Below are 15,714 nucleotides of genomic sequence, written 5' to 3'. Positions count from 1 at the left end.
CTTAAGTATTTTTAGGTGCTGAAAATGACAGCCTAAATTCAGAAAACATACATTACAAATGTCACTGCATTTCTCTGTATGAAGAAAACATCCAGGAGCCTGGCAGCTCGTAGCCAGAAGAAACTGGAACAAATGGAGCTGATGTTGCTCACACACTTGATTGCTTACAGACTGGAGCTGCACAGCCCCAGTGGCAAGGTATACGAGCACACACACATTCTAATGTAGTTCACTTAAGTCCTAAACAACAGACTAAGATTACACAATGGCCTGTTTTTGTCTTATCACAGAGTCACGCTCTCCTCTTCTCCTCTCTCTATGAACTAGAAGAATGGAGGCAGGCCATACTCAAACTCACCACAGCTAGTGAGTACACAGCTTTTGACCACTCTGGAGTGTAATTACGGCTACTCTGCAAATCTATTTGTAGCTTTTCAAGCACTGTTAAGTATTTGTGGCCAGCTGTATGTCATGAAAGTGATTGAAGTCAATCTCGCCCCAGAGCATATTTTACTTTAGTTTAGTAGCTAAATAATGAACTAAACGTAAGTAATTATTTAGTTTAATTTATTAACATTTGTAATTACTTATTAAAATACCATCTTCTGTTGTGCTGCTAGCAGGCTGTGTGTAAGAGTTGAGTCGACTTAGGAGAGAAGCGAACGTGAGATGTCTCGTGGACAGCATGTGGTTTTTATAAAATGCCTACTTGTTATGTTTAAGGAAGTTGAGGGTCTTAGAAAATGTTCTGTAGGTCATGTGAGGCAGTGTTGCATCATTTATATGAGCAAAAAAAACTTGTTACTTGTTTCTGGCCACTATAAGCTGGTTATAATACTAGCTAGCTTGGTTGCTATGTATGGGTACGTCGCAGAGCCAGATAACAGCTAATTACCGTTACTACACACTCACTGATGACTTTATTAAGTACAGCTGTTAAAATCTGTGTTTACTCGTATCTCATATCGGATATCTCATCAGAACACCACATGACATTACCTTGCATTTAAGTTTGTAGCCATTGGTCAAGGTCGCCTGCTGAATTTCAAAGTGATCATCAGAATGAGGAAGAAATGTGACATCGAATGTGGTGCGGTTGTTTGTATCAGACGGGCTGCTCTGAGTATTTCAAAAACTGCTGATCTGCTTGGATTTTCCCACAAAACCATCTATAGGGTTTATAGAGAATGGCATGAAAAAGAGAAAATATCCAGTAAGTGGAAGTCCCCTAGTTGATTTCAGAAGTCAGAGGAGAATGGCTGAAGTGCTTTGATCCAACAAGAATGCAACAGTAACTCAAATAACCACTTGTCAAAACCAGAGTGTGCAGAAGAGCATCTCTAAATGCACAACATGGACGTTATAGCAGCAGAAGACCACACCAGGTGCCGCTCCTTTCAGCTAAAGGAAACTGAATCTCATATGCTCACCAAGATTGGATAATAAAATGCTGCCTGGTTTGATGAACATCTGATTCATCAAACCGGGCAGCATTTTATTATCCATTTATTATCACATCAGAATTGGGCAAGAACAACATGAATGCATGGCTAAATTAACAATTCAAGCTGGTAGTGGTAGCATTTTCTTGGTACACTATGGGTCCCTTAGTACGAATTAACATCACTTAAATCCCATAGCTATATTCTTTTAAAATGGGAGTAGTTAGGAGCTGACTCACTTTTGGAGTCAGCCTCAAGTAGTCATTATGAGGAATGGCAGTTTAGGGTTTTGTTTTGTTTTTTTTTTGGGGGGGGGGGGGGGGGGGTGCAGCCTGCCTTTCATATGCTTTATTTTTTTAGCTTTAATTGAGCCGAGCTTCAAGTTTCTCTCACTGGGGTCCAGACTAATGTGTTACTCTTCTGTCAACTGATTGTTATTTGCTTTGTGTCATGTTTGCCAGACATAGAAACTGTCCCTCCAGACTTGCTCACGTTGACCAGTTCGTGTGTGAAATTGAGAATGACCCAGCAGCCACCTCTACATAGCACTAACGCCGGTACACATCTAAGACTCACTTTTTTCTCACCACACAATCACATCTGTGTCTGAAATGCAATACACTGTGTGAGGTTCTCTCTTTGATCTTTGCATGAGACCCACAATACCTTTTACCACAGCTTTCCTCGTGTGTGTCCTGTATTACCATTATGCTTTTATTCAGCGTGAATAAATCCAGTGAGATTTGTCTCTGTCTCTTTCCTCAGGACTGAACGAGGAGGCGCTATGTGGGACTTTGAGTGTGGCCATTGATTCTGCCGCTGGCCTACAGCAGCCAGCTTGTATGCTTCTTAGCAATTTTGAAGCATCATGAGAGACTGGGCTATCTTCTGTCTAAGCTAAATAGTTTGGTGGTCATTAATGATGCTCTCTTTCTCACTCAGGTGTGTATGTGTGTGTGGAAGTGGATGGCTTCAAGTTTTACGATCAGCAGACCCAGACACACTCTTCAGTCCTCAGCCTAAACCCTCACTGGGACCAGGTTAGACTCAAGCCTTTTGAAATATGAAATATTACATTTGGCTTTAATATTGAGTTAATTTGTTAAAGTAAAGAAAATAAGAGACATCAGAGCATTTGAGGAAAAGTCCTACTATCTTGTAGATGGGATTTGTCAACCAGTTCAAGGTAGCAATTCTTCATTTCTTCTTCATGTCTAGCCAGTATCCGACATGATGTCAGGTTTGAGCTTAGGGGATTACAAAAGTCTGCACTTCTGGTGTGACAATACCATGCTTTAAACATTATCAGAGGCAGTAAAATCAACACTAAATCCGACTAGTAGGCCGAAGTGAAGGATTTAGAATAAGACATAGATTCTCCACATGCAGCTTAAGGAAGTTAAAGTCTTTTTTCATTGTTAACATCTTTTTTTTACATTTTAAACAGGAGCTGTCTTTCCAGGTGGACGGTGCACAGAACTTGAGGGTGTTATGTGTGAGTCAGTCAAATGGACAGGATGATACTGTTCTGGGAAAAAATACAGTAAAGGTACGGAGAGGCCTAAGAACTTCAGCTTTATCTTTATTAATACCAGTAAGCTGGTTTTCAATATAATATTAAACATATAATCCAAGATCTTTCCCAGCAACACTGAAGAAAAAAATATGTTAAAAATGGGTTTTAACAGTTGCAGTTCCTCTTTAATTTGCAGAGATGATTAATGTCTATTCTGGGTTTGAGCCCACAGAAACTGTGGTTCACGTTGTAACAGGACTTGTCCAGGATATTTAATACCAATTAGTGAAAATGGAGTTTGAGTCAGTGTTGATGGCTAACTTAGCTCGTACTTTTCTAAATGCATGCATTTGCATGTAATCATTGGTTATTATTAATCTCTGGCTTGAAATGAATTGAACTGAATGATTAGCTGAAGTACTTTTACTATTTGGCATCGTGGCCATTTGTCACAAACTGGCTCAAAGTAGAGGACGAGATAACAGTTCCTACAAGAGGTTTATTCAAATAAAACATCTTAAACATAAAATTATTTTAAACATAAAATACCTAAGACACAAACATCAAAGTGGGTGATGACAGGTGGAGTGAAAGCAGAAGGGAAATGCAGGCAAGTGGCTGGGCATCAGCTACAAATTTTAAACTACAGCAACAGTAGTGCACCATTGTTTCCAATGACAGTAGGAGAGACCTGCCCTCCCTAAATGGGCCCCACTCACTCCCATTGTAAGCAATGAAAGCCACTCAGCAGGAAATGAGAAGGAGTTATCCCTCTGTGAGTGAGAAAAAGAAGAAGAGAAAAGAGGAAGAGAAAAAAGAAAAATGAGGAAGCTTTTTTTGTTTTTGGAGCAATCAAATGAATCATAGATAACTAAATGCTTAAATAACATTAAATAACTGTGAGAGAGACACATGAATAATAGAGCATCACATAATTTGTTTTTTGTGACATCTTCTTACCCTAACCCCACATGGTCACTGCGGATGGCTGGCCCTCCCTGAGCCTGCCACAGCTTTCTTCCTGTTAAAAGGGTTAATGGGTTTTTTTAATAGAACGGTTGTTTTAGGTGTCAGATAATTTATAACATAGTAATGAATGTTCTGTGAATTTTTGCTTGGGTCTCCCACAAAATCTGAAATTGCCACTGAATTTAAGAGACAGAGAGTAAAGTTTTATAGCCTGGAAAGCCTGGTGAGCTACATTACCTGATGGCGCTTCTATGTCAGGCAGTTATCAGTAAGAGTAGGCCAGGATGTCCTTGAGACAACAGTAGGAGGGTAACATAATCTAGGTTAACCAATAGGGCATAGGACATTGTCTAAACTTGACTTTTGGCACACATAGCACGCAGGGACCTATCCCAGCTACCACAGGGCAAGAGGCAGGCTACATAGAGACAGACATATTGTTTTATTTTCTGTCTTATCTTGTGCAACTATTTTTGAAAGGTATTGCATAAATGAAGCTTATTATTATCATTAATTTGGCACGTGCCTTTTTTTTGCCAATCCAGATATATAGGTTAGGGGTAAAAATGCCCAATGTAATTATTTCACCAGACAGATTTTTTTCTAACTAATGATCCTACCATTTCCTTTATTTTAAAACCCCATGTCAAGTTGAATTTTACTTTTTTCTGTGTTCATCAGTTGGACTCTAAAACTCTGAATAAGCGATGGAAAAAACAGACCCTACAGCTGGGCCAGGTGGAGCTCACCCTCTCTCTCAAGTACTGTCCCCACCCACTGGGACCACCCAGCTCCACAGTTCAACAGCCGCCAATCTTTGGCGTCCCCATTGAAACCGTGGCAAAGTAAGTTCCTGCCTATCATGTCAGTGTGTCAGCTGGCTCCCTCTTGGCCTACCCGAACAGTCTAGACACCTTGAAACTGAAAGCTGTAGCTTGGTTCAGAGTTTTATTTCCCCTGTGTGCCATTTCGTGGAGCTAGTTTTCAGTTTAATTTGTGGGAAAGTAGATTAAAGGGAAGCAGAAGTGTGGCGGGAGTGGAGATTGAAATGAAATGAAACAGCCTATCAATCAAATGCAACATAACTTACACAATGCTTAAAGTCTCAATCCTCTGTCAGACAGGAGGGAGTGCTGGTTCCTCATGTGGTGCGATGCTGCGTGGAGGAAGTGGAGAGGAGAGGCATGGACGAGGTGGGAATCTACAGGATTTCAGGAACAACCAGTGAAATCAGCACGCTCAAGGCTGCGTTCAACAACAGTAAGAAAAACATAACACAGAAAAATGATCTTTTTGTTGGAAAGTGCAGTGATAAAGAATTGTTGCAATGCAAGGAGCAGATTGGAGTGAGCTGCAGTCATCAGGCTCTTCACTCAGGTCTTCTTTAACATGACCAGAGATGGGCAGTAATGTGTTACTTGTAACGCATTACTATAATCTGATTACTTTTTTCAAGTAACGAGTAAAGTAAGGGATTACTATTGCAAAAACGGTAATTAGATTACCATTACTTTCCCGTAGGAACGCTGCGTTACTGCGTTACTAAAACTGTGATTTTTTTGCGAGAATGTCTCATGACAGTGACGTAAGCGAGTGCGCCGTTAGTGACAACAGCTGTGTGCAGATCAACAATGGATCACATATCGATTGTGGGAGAGAGTATGAGCGTGCAGCGTTTAAAGCGTGGAAGTACTGACCTTACTTTGAGTTTGATTCCATAAAAAGTGACAAAAACATTAGTGTCCATCGTGCGTGGGAAGAAAACTTCTTTTACACCGAACCCCCCCCCAACAAGCTCCGAGTGCGCAACGACGTAATGGGAAATTCACAGAGAAACTCGCGGATTTTTCAACTGACCGCTGCACACCTGCACCAGAGCACACCTCCGCCTGCCCCACTCCTGCTTTACAGGTGAAAATAGAGCAACAGGACCGCTGAGTCTTTGACTTTATTTATTTTCTGCTGTGTTTTACTGGCATCTATTTGAAAGACTGAGTGTAAACAGAAAAAATATTTTATTTCATGTGCTGGAATGTGCAGAAAATAGGTTTAAATGTTAAACTAATTTCTTTAAGTCAGAGAATGTTGCATATAATTAAATTTTTGCTTGATGCATAAAGTTAAAAGCTTAAAACTAATAAAACAAGTTTTAAAAAGAGACTTTTCCATTTGATTACATTTTGTATGATGGATTATGCAGAAAAAGTAGAATTGGGCTGAAAGATCTATCGCTTTATTACCTATTCAGGTTGTAAATCGTGTTTTTAAAAAGTAACTAAGTAACTAAGTAACTAAATAATTAATTACTTTTGAAAATAAGTAATCAGTAAAGTAACGGGATTACTTTTTGGGGGAAGTAATCAGTAAGTAGTTACTGATTACTTTTTTCAAGTAACTTGACCAACACTGAACATGACCCAGGCATTTTCAGCTTCCTCATCCTCTTTCCTAAACATTATTCAGGACAGTCCTTTTGTTAATAGTAAAAGTCAGTGAGAATCAGGAACTGCAGTCAAGGGAAATAACATGCATCGTTGTCTTTGAACTTCCTTGATCCTGGGTTTTATCTTCCCGCCAAATAGTGCCTCATATCAGCATGGTAACAAGTTTTTACAAGTTTTGTTAGGAAAACTGCAGCACGTTATTGAAACATGTGTAAACATACATGGGAGTACAGTATATAAGGGAAAAACAGCATTTATGCAGTTCTAATAAGGTTAAGTCAAAATTTCAACTTTATACTTCAACACAGTCTGAGCTCTCTTGGGCAGTTTGCTTGTCATTTCTGTAAGAAGTCTTCAGGAAAAGTTCTCCAGGTTTCTTTAAGGACATTCAAAGCTCTTCCATGAATGTTGGCTGGATTTAGATGATACTTCAATATTGAGGTCTGGGCTCTGGGGAGGCCAGACCATGACTGATGGTGTTTCATTGTGTGTTTCTATCCAGGAACACTTTAACTGAACTATATTTGGGATGCTTAAAAATGAAATTGAAATACCTCATTCTTTTCTCCTTATTTCTCTTCCTTAAGAATTCCCTTCCTTTTTTAAAGCCACACTGTTCGGATGAGGTTTCAGTGAACAGCAGATTGATAAACTTAAGGGTTCTCAGGTCCTGGGTCTTAGATACACCTTTTTCCTATTTATTAAGGACAGTTGTTGTTGTTGCTGTGAATAGTTTTTTAGGCCTACTTAACAAAATGAAAAGTGATTCCAGACTTTTGCACAGTGCTGTATGTTTGTATTTAGCAATAATGTTTGAGCACTAAACATGCAGTATAACTTAAAAAGATATAATTAAAATGCTAAACTGAAGGCTCAAAGAGGCATCAGTTCATTGGTTGCAGACCAAGAATTTTTAAAAACTCAACTATCACCAAAATAATTCAAATTAATTTCCTTGAAATCGTAACTTTCTTCCAAGAGAAACACTAGTGGTGACATTTGACCTTGACTCTTGAGTTTAGGTGCAACATCTCAGAAACATTTATCTCTTGCTAGTGCTGCACTGTGCCAAAGATAGCTGACTTTAAACCCACATGTTTCTTTTGTCTAGGAAAGAACTGACTGAAAAGTGAACACTGTCATTGTTGCTAGCGACTAAAATGTCTGTTTAGCTAAAAACACCTGATTGCTTTAAAAACGTATGCACACATTCAATATCAGACAGATTAATCAATGAACGGCAGTCTTGGAGGATGAACACTTAATATGCAGGCAAACGTATATTATGGTCTGTTTGTCTTGTTTATCGTAAGAAAAACAAAAACTGACTCAAAATCTTTTACCTGATGATCTACATCTGCAATGCAGCGCATACCCATACATGTTCTTGTGCCTGTGAGGAAGGAAGTGAAGGTTAAAAGAAGATACCTGTAATAAAGATAATTATCATTATCTGTCCCTTTTCTGATCAGATCTCCGTGAAGCGGTGACGAAGCTGAGAAGCGCAGAAGTGAACGCTGTGTCTGGTGTTCTCAAACTTTACTTCAGAGAGCTGCCTGAACCCCTGATACCCACTGAGCTTTTTCAGAGTCTGACAAGAAGTCTAGGTAAGACAACACATCCCCAGTACAGTGGGGCAAAAAAGTATTTAGTCAGCCACCGATTGTCATCATTTTAGGTGGGGGAACTTGCACAGAGGTCAGTAATTTGCACCAGAGGTACACTTCAACTGTGAAAGACAGAATGTGAAAAAAAATCCATGAATCCACATGGTAGGATTTGTAAAGAATTTATTCGTAAATCAGGGTGGAAAATAAGTATTTGGTCAATAACAAAAATACAACTCAATACTTTGTAACATAACCTTTGTTGGCAATAACAGAGGTCAAACGTTTACTATAGGTCTTTACCAGGTTTGCACACACAGTAGCTGGTATTTTGGCCCATTCCTCCATGCAGATCTTCTCGAGAGCAGTGATGTTTTGGGGCTGTCGCCGAGCAACACGGACTTTCAACTCCCGCCACACATTTTCTATGGGGTTGAGGTCTGGAGACTGGCTAGGCCACTCCAGGACTTTCAAATGCTTCTTACGGAGCCACTCCTTTGTTGCCCGGGCGGTGTGTTTTGGATCATTGTCATGTTGGAAGACCCAGCCTCGTTTCATCTTCAAAGTTCTCACTGATGGAAGGAGGTTTTGGCTCAAAATCTCACGATACATGGCCCCATTCATTCTGTCCTTAACACGGATCAGTCGTCCTGTCCCCTTGGCAGAAAAACAGCCCCATAGCATGATGTTTCCATGCTATGGGGCTACCATGTGGATACCATGTGGATTCATGAATTTTTTTTTTCACATTCTGTCTCTCACAGTTGAAGTGTACCTCTGGTGCAAATTACTGACCTCTGTCATCATTTTAAGTGGGGGAACTTGCACAATCGGTGGCTGACTAAATACTTTTTTGCCCCACTGTACATGACAAAGCACATGCATACTGTATGCATACTTCACTCTAAACCTTTAAACTACTTGCATAGTTTGTTGTTAGAACTGGTATCTCTTCAGTGCAAATTCATCATCTAGAAGCTTTTTACTGCTTGTAAAGGAATGAAAAAAAGAGGCTAAAACAATTATAGATGAATCATCTATCAAAATAGATATTCTGCTTCCTGTGAGTTTTCACAGCCTGAAAACTGAAGCCAGTTCAGAAATACCTTAGATGTGCTTTCTTTTTAATGACAAGCAAGAGAGATCGGGCTGCATAAAGGCCGATGGCACAACAACTGTTGATCTATGACCACAGTGAACTGATATGTTTTTCAGCACTAGTTTCAAGTGTTACTGAATGATGCACATTTGCATGTGATGGTTGTCAATAGAGCGAGAAAAGAGGAGAAAGCAGGGTACACTTCAGGGTGGGCCTGTTTTACATTGTGGTTGTGGTTGATTACTCATTTGAGAGGGTTCCTGTGTGAACACAGAGGAAAGGTGCTTCAGTGCGTCCTTATTACCCACCATAAGTGTCTTTTGACCTATCTCTCTCCCCTCACCCCCCAACTGGTCACAGTAGATGGCTACCCCACCCTGAGCCTGGCACTGCTACATGTTTCTTCCTGTTAAAAGGGAGTTTTCCCTTCCCACTGTTCAAGTGCTTGCTCATAGTGTTGTCTGACTGTTGGGGTTTTTTGTCTATTATTTCAGAGTCTTTACCTTACAATATAAAGTGCTACCTTGAGCTTGTTTTGATTTAATGGTAAATATATATAATGTAATTGAATTTGAGTAAAACAAGAGGATAACACACAAGGTGAAGTATCTATGGTGTGCATTTTGGTGCATCTTCAAGACATTGTTAAGGTAAAGAAAAGAGCATTGAGATCAGTAGCTTCTGCTGCCACATTATTTAGCATTGTTATTAATATTTCACATTATTCTTTTGTCTTCTGCATGTTTTAAATTGAAATCAGAAAAAAATGATTAGGAAATGACATCTGCGGTGAATTTTTTCGCAAGCTTTGCTTGTGCTGTGTAACGTGCTTTAATTGTCAGAACCACCCCTCGCTCACCACATCTGCTTTCAAAGCACAATATGGCAACAGTCAAAATGCTTTGGAGATTTCACTGTGGCACCATACAAACTAATGGGGAGCGTCCATCTTTTATATAAACTCTATTTTACATACAGGGGAAAAGGGGTTTGTATATAAACCCTGAAATTCCTTCTGCAGAAGTGAACAATAACCCTATTTCCCTAAGCTTTATTGACATGAACAGCACCTTTAAATGATGCCCTGTGAGTCTCACAGACACTACTCAGTTAACTGCATCCTGGCTGATTTTCATGTAGACATCCAAGAACAAAACCCACGGCTGGTCTCCATGTTGTCCCTGCTGCAGTCTTGTCCTGATGCCAACCGCCACACCTTCCTCTACCTGCTGTATCACCTCCAACGGTATGAATCCACAGCTTCACCCATGACATGGTTATATTGGTTTAACCTTCAGGATAATTATTTGAGTGAATTTTGCTCTCTCTGCTAGTTAAAACTGAAAAATGCTTACTTTTAAAAATATGTAGGAATATGAAAAAAAATACACTTAGCTCATTAAACAAACTGCACAAAATGCCGTAATGGTCAGTTAACTAGAACACCTTACACCGGGAAGTAAGAAATATAAACTTTATTTTTTATCTTTACAAATCAGCTGATATTTTCAGTCTGTGCCTAAAACTTTTTTAATGTTTTCAATCTTTTTTTTTTCCTTCCAGAATCTCAGAGAGGCAACACATTAACAAGATGTCTCTACTAAACCTTGCCACTGTGTTTGGGCCGAGTCTCCTACGCCCCCCAGTGGCTGGGCAGGGACACCATGGGCCCACTGTGGATATCTCTCAGGAGGTGGTGGTACAGGTGAGTGGATACCTGAGAAAAAGACTGATGTCTGGAATTAGCCGTGTTTAACACAATGTCTGCAAATTTGCTGTATTTATTTATTTTATTTTTTCTAATGATTAATTAATGCCAAAGTGAAATAATTAGTAAAAACAAATGAAAGGTGAAAGTAAATGTCAGCGTAAAGAGCGAGCATTACTTACCAAAAAGGCATGGTTTGAAAAGAAATCAGGAAATCACAACTGTGAGCTGGGAGTGTATAAACTACAGGTCAGCTGAGTGGGAAACTTGATAAGAGAAAATGTAATGACAAGTTGAGATTTGCATGAAAACAGGCATAAGATCATATCGTCCAAACTCGACTCCCTACCTCCTTTTCCTTGGTGTCAATGGAAAAAGTTGTTAGGTCAATGAAATGTGTGATGAAGAACAGTATGATGCCAGCTGTTTTACCGTGTTGAAACTACAATGTCCAGAAAGCAGTCTGCAAAATTTCCCCCTTACTTCAACCAAACTTGTTGGCACGCTGATCTCATAGGAAGAAGATCCTAGGTTTGAATCCACCAACCAGCTGGGGTCCTTCTGTGTGGAGTGTGTATGTTGGCCCTCTATGGGTACTCCGACGTCCTCCCACACACCAAAGACATGCATGTTGGCTTACCCAATGATCTGAAACTAGACATAGATGAGAATGATTGTCTGTCTCTATTTGTCTGTTTCAGAGACAGAGGTTGGGGGCTCAAGCCTACACCAGCTAACCTGATGTAAAAATGAATTAACAAATATTCTTAATGCTGGCAATAGAGCAGTAGACTTAATTAATACAAATTCAATTACAGCAAACCTTAAAGAAATTTTGATATAAGCTAGAACAGGGGTAGGCAACTCCAGGCCTCGAGGGCCGGTGTCCTGCAGGTTTTAGAGCTCACCGTGGGTCAACACACCTGAATCAAATGATTAGTTCATTACCAGGCCTCTGGAGAACTTCAAGAAATGCTGAGGAGGTCATTTAGCCATTTAAATCAGCTGTGATGGATCAAGGACAGATCTAAAACCTGCAGGACACCGCCACTCGAGGCCTGGAGTTGCCTGCCCATGAGCTAGAAGCTTGATCTGAAGAGGCAGCATCTTCATTATTGTTCATATTTCACCTCTGGGTTTAAAAAACTGTTGTTAAAAAATAAAAACATACTAAAAAGCTATAGTGTGAACATGGAAACATACTTCTGTTTAACATTTATAAGATCTGACCCACTTCGTTAATTTTTCTGATAATTTTTGGGACATTTTGGGTTTTTTGACTGATTTGCTATGAAGGCTGACCATACTTTATGGTCCAGCCAATGCATCCTGTGCTAAAGGAGGTAGTAAAGGAAACTTTACCTTTCCTTGGTATGTAGGGAATTCAAGCAGCTCTTTTTTTATGGCTGCTCAGACTATTCAGTTACACCTCGTGACTCGATCAATGACTGAAACTCCAAAAAAGTATGACATAATGACATCATCAGTTTTCAGTTTCCAGAAATTGTGCAAAATTTTGAACTGAAATACATTTCAAAGCTCTGAGGTGTGTGATAACTTAGAAACGTGTGTTTCTTTCACCATGGACCTGATGTGTGTGTGTGTGTGCATGTGTGTGTGTGTGTGTGTTCAGGTCCAAGTCGTTTTCAGCTACCTGCAGTGCAACAACCTCCCTGAAGCCCAGCTCTCTCTGCCACATGACTCAGACACTGAGGATGAGGCCACCCACATATGAGACCACCAGCTGTGTCATGGCCAGCAAGACATATAAATGGTTAGAAACCACACTGTGAGAGACTGCTGTAAGATTACCAATAAGAATAAACCTATTTATTGAATTTTAAAAAATGAACTCTTGTGTGTTTTTTGCTACATTTAAAATTTGCAAAATTCGTTGTTAGATATGTCCCGAACAGCAGGTCGTAAAAGACACGTCAAGCATTTAACTGGCCAAAGCTAAAATAGTTCTATACCTACATCACACATTATATTAAACTTACATAATATAAAGTAGGAAGCAAAGCAAACCAGTACTTTCAACAGTAGATTCAGATAATGATGACTTTTCGTGTCAGTTCAGTACATTCATGACCTGTTAGGTATACAGCATACCAACAAAGTCTATTTAGTTTTCAGTAAAAAGTCATCTTAAGGAATCAAAACTGAAATCTATTCAATGTTACTTAATTCCCTTATTTTTTTAATTCTAAGGATGACTGCCCAGGCAAAATTAAAACCCAATTTTTTAATTTCTGTCTTTTTCCTCATTTTTACTCAAAGCTGCTCACAGGAACTTTGGCAAAAAGGGTGATTTTAAGTAGGTTTTTTCAGAGTAAGTGAAGTAGATTGCAGTGGCACACCAAGTGCTGTGAAGGTGAGATGTGGCTGCGGAAAAATCAACCACATTTCATTTGTAAGAAGGTCAGCGGTCACCACTCTGAGCCTGAAATCTAATCAGTTATGGTTCAGATCCAACTAGACGGAGTTCAGTATGCTCCATAAAAGTCATGCACACACAGGCTCCACATACAGCATGCTGGAAGCCTCCACCCACACACACAGCCCACGTTTGACCCATCTACACCACATATGGGAGTCTCTTTCCAGCCACGCCACCTGGGCAGGCCGGGCTAATGTTACCTCCAACCTTTTACCCCAGTGCCCCCGCCATCAGTCTTTTGATCGCTAATCCTGGACTCCGAGTCCTGCGCACAGGGTACTAATAGACTGTAGAGTGTGTTTAGACGCCATAAAAACATCCAGAATGAGCCCCCATCCCTCCCAAAAAAGAAACGAATGGCAGGGATCACCCTGTTGCTCCCTCCGCTATAAATCACCTGTCCCCTCTAACACGGTGGCTGCCAAAATAAGGTTCTGCTTAATGACTACAAAGACAAAACGAGCCTCCCATTGCAGACTACAAAGGGAGCAGAGCTGAGGACGGCCTGACACATCCCAGACATTTGTGGCCAAACAGGGACCAGACGACCGGTCCACACCTGCGACTGGTGGGAAAACTTTAATGGGAAAAGTCAAGCTGTAGCCACGTGACGGCCGGTCCTCACGGTCTCATGCAAAAACATTATACAGACGAGCATGTATGCTCTGCATATTAAACCTATGAGTTCACTTCTCTTAAATACATTTAAAGGTTTAAAATGTCATTTTGGGATCTACCAGAATAGCTTTATGCGCTTTCATAGTGCAAGAAATACATAATTTTTTTTACACTATAAGTTGTTGCAGCACTCGAAAATCTTCTGGTTTGCTTTAATGCAGCCATTCTCCAAAGACCAGCCTGCTCTGATTGATGAGGCATTAATTAAGTACCTGACCTGTAAGAGCACAGTCAAGGCTGTTTAAGACATAAAGGATAACAACCTCAGAGTTCAGCTGGATAGAGTTAAAGCAGGATCTAACCCAGAGCAGGAACAAAGAGAAAATCCTGCAGAAGTTACTATGTAACAACGCTTGTTGGAAAACCAATCTGAATTTCATTAAAATAAGTGGAGACGTGGTTGACAGGCAAAAGAAGAACCTGTAAAATCTTGGTGTACATCCAGGTTGCTTTAAATAGACTATTAGTCTTGTAAGCCCCTCTCCTTTAGAGAGAAAATCCTTTCAAAAATGCCAGTTGCAAAAAAGAAAAAAAAAGAAAAACACAACATGAAGACAGTCATATTTTTTTTTTATTTGGTTTCAAACTCGTATCAAAGACTCTGATTGTGCACACTACAGTTTACACAAATATTGTGTGGAAAAAAAGTGCACATTACACCAACAGGACCTGCTCAGCCATGGAAACCATGACTCCCGGTGCACACTTTTTGTGCTGATGTTAAGGACAGATGAGGTTTGGAGCTCCAGCCACCCAGTCACCCGGTGACCCTGCTCTACAACTTCATGGTTGAGTTGCTGTGGTTCCTAAACACTTTCACTTTGCAATCAAACCACTCATGGCTGATCATGAAATGTGTACTAAGGAAGAATTTCACAAACTGACTTGTTGCTCATATTCAAATGGCTCATTCTTTCTCGAATGTTTGTAAAGGCAGACAGCATAGATAGGTGCTTGACTGTTGCAATGGGACTCGATTTTCGAGACTTTTCTCCATGCAGTGTTGCTCCGGCCTGCTACTGGTAGCATCAGCTGCCCGTCATGCAATCACTAAGAATTTTCTGCTGTTGTTAGGATGTCAAAAATAAAAGTAATCCACTGGATCTTCAGTTCCTCAGATGTCAGAAATGAACAAGAGTCATATCAACAACAACTTGTTGAGTCACAGAAGTGAATCTGGAGAGTATATAAAAGCGTCAGAGTACGAAGCAGCTGCTCATTCTTTGTTTGCGGGTGTTTCCTATTCACTTCTGGAAGAGTGTCATGCACATTTGTTACATGGTGCCAAAAATAAGTGAAGGAAGACAAACCTGGACATTAAATTAGACCTTTCAATTCAGCAGCCGCGTTTTCTGAGGGATAGACTCTCACTGGTGTGGAATTTGTGTATTTTCAGACATTTTATGTTCTGTAGGAAAGCATTAACCCTATAAAACCTGAACTATCAAAAACTGCCAGGAAATTTAACAGACTGAAACCGAAACAAGGAGCAAAATCCACATTATAAAATGTTGCATGCACTGTTAATAATGATACTTGATGCAAGAAATAATTTTTCTCTCTGTGGTCATATTTTTGGCAAATACTTGATCAGAAATTTTAAAGAGGAAGGGTTGGCACATGTTTGTAGTACAGTATATCCATGTGTTTGTCTACATGTGTGTGTCATGCCGTTGCTGCCCTGAGCTGTGCCATGCTTGATTAGTCCTAATCTGGCCGGGAGTCGGGTTGCGGTGTCGGCGGCATGTCTGTATTGAAGGCATGTAGGCTGCAGGATCACAGGGATTGACCCTCTGCCTCTCAGGTTAACA

The 15,714-nt window shown here is 40.1% G+C and overlaps 1 protein-coding gene across 2 annotated transcripts in view; it reads left to right on the top strand.

The window, feature by feature from the left end:
• Nucleotides 1-12,633, top strand: part of LOC113018726 (active breakpoint cluster region-related protein) — a 21,307-nt gene extending 8,674 nt beyond the window's left edge. Inside the window, exons 11-22 of one of the 2 annotated variants that reach the window (XR_013902243.1) lie at nt 85-198; nt 291-366; nt 1,904-1,999; nt 2,208-2,282; nt 2,385-2,482; nt 2,890-2,991; nt 4,609-4,772; nt 5,052-5,187; nt 7,844-7,978; nt 10,218-10,323; nt 10,641-10,782; nt 12,419-12,633. Coding sequence is in view for 1 of the 2 variants with exons in the window: in XM_026162053.2 (XP_026017838.1) it covers nt 85-198; nt 291-366; nt 1,904-1,999; nt 2,208-2,282; nt 2,385-2,482; nt 2,890-2,991; nt 4,609-4,772; nt 5,048-5,187; nt 7,844-7,978; nt 10,218-10,323; nt 10,641-10,782; nt 12,419-12,520 (1,350 nt within the window). In the remaining variant the exon portion in view is untranslated. Of the gene's footprint in view, nt 1-84; nt 199-290; nt 367-1,903; nt 2,000-2,207; nt 2,283-2,384; nt 2,483-2,889; nt 2,992-4,608; nt 4,773-5,047; nt 5,188-7,843; nt 7,979-10,217; nt 10,324-10,640; nt 10,783-12,418 lie in introns of both variants that reach the window. The other variant, XM_026162053.2, reaches the window with a different exon arrangement.
• Nucleotides 12,634-15,714: the final 3,081 nt, after the last annotated feature.

Source organism: Astatotilapia calliptera, chromosome 3 (assembly GCF_964374335.1).
Source record: "Astatotilapia calliptera chromosome 3, fAstCal68.1, whole genome shotgun sequence".
In the NCBI taxonomy this organism is placed as follows: domain Eukaryota; kingdom Metazoa; phylum Chordata; class Actinopteri; order Cichliformes; family Cichlidae; genus Astatotilapia; species Astatotilapia calliptera.
Note: the sequence above shows the minus strand (reverse complement) of the source record. Positions and strands in the feature narration are given on the sequence as shown.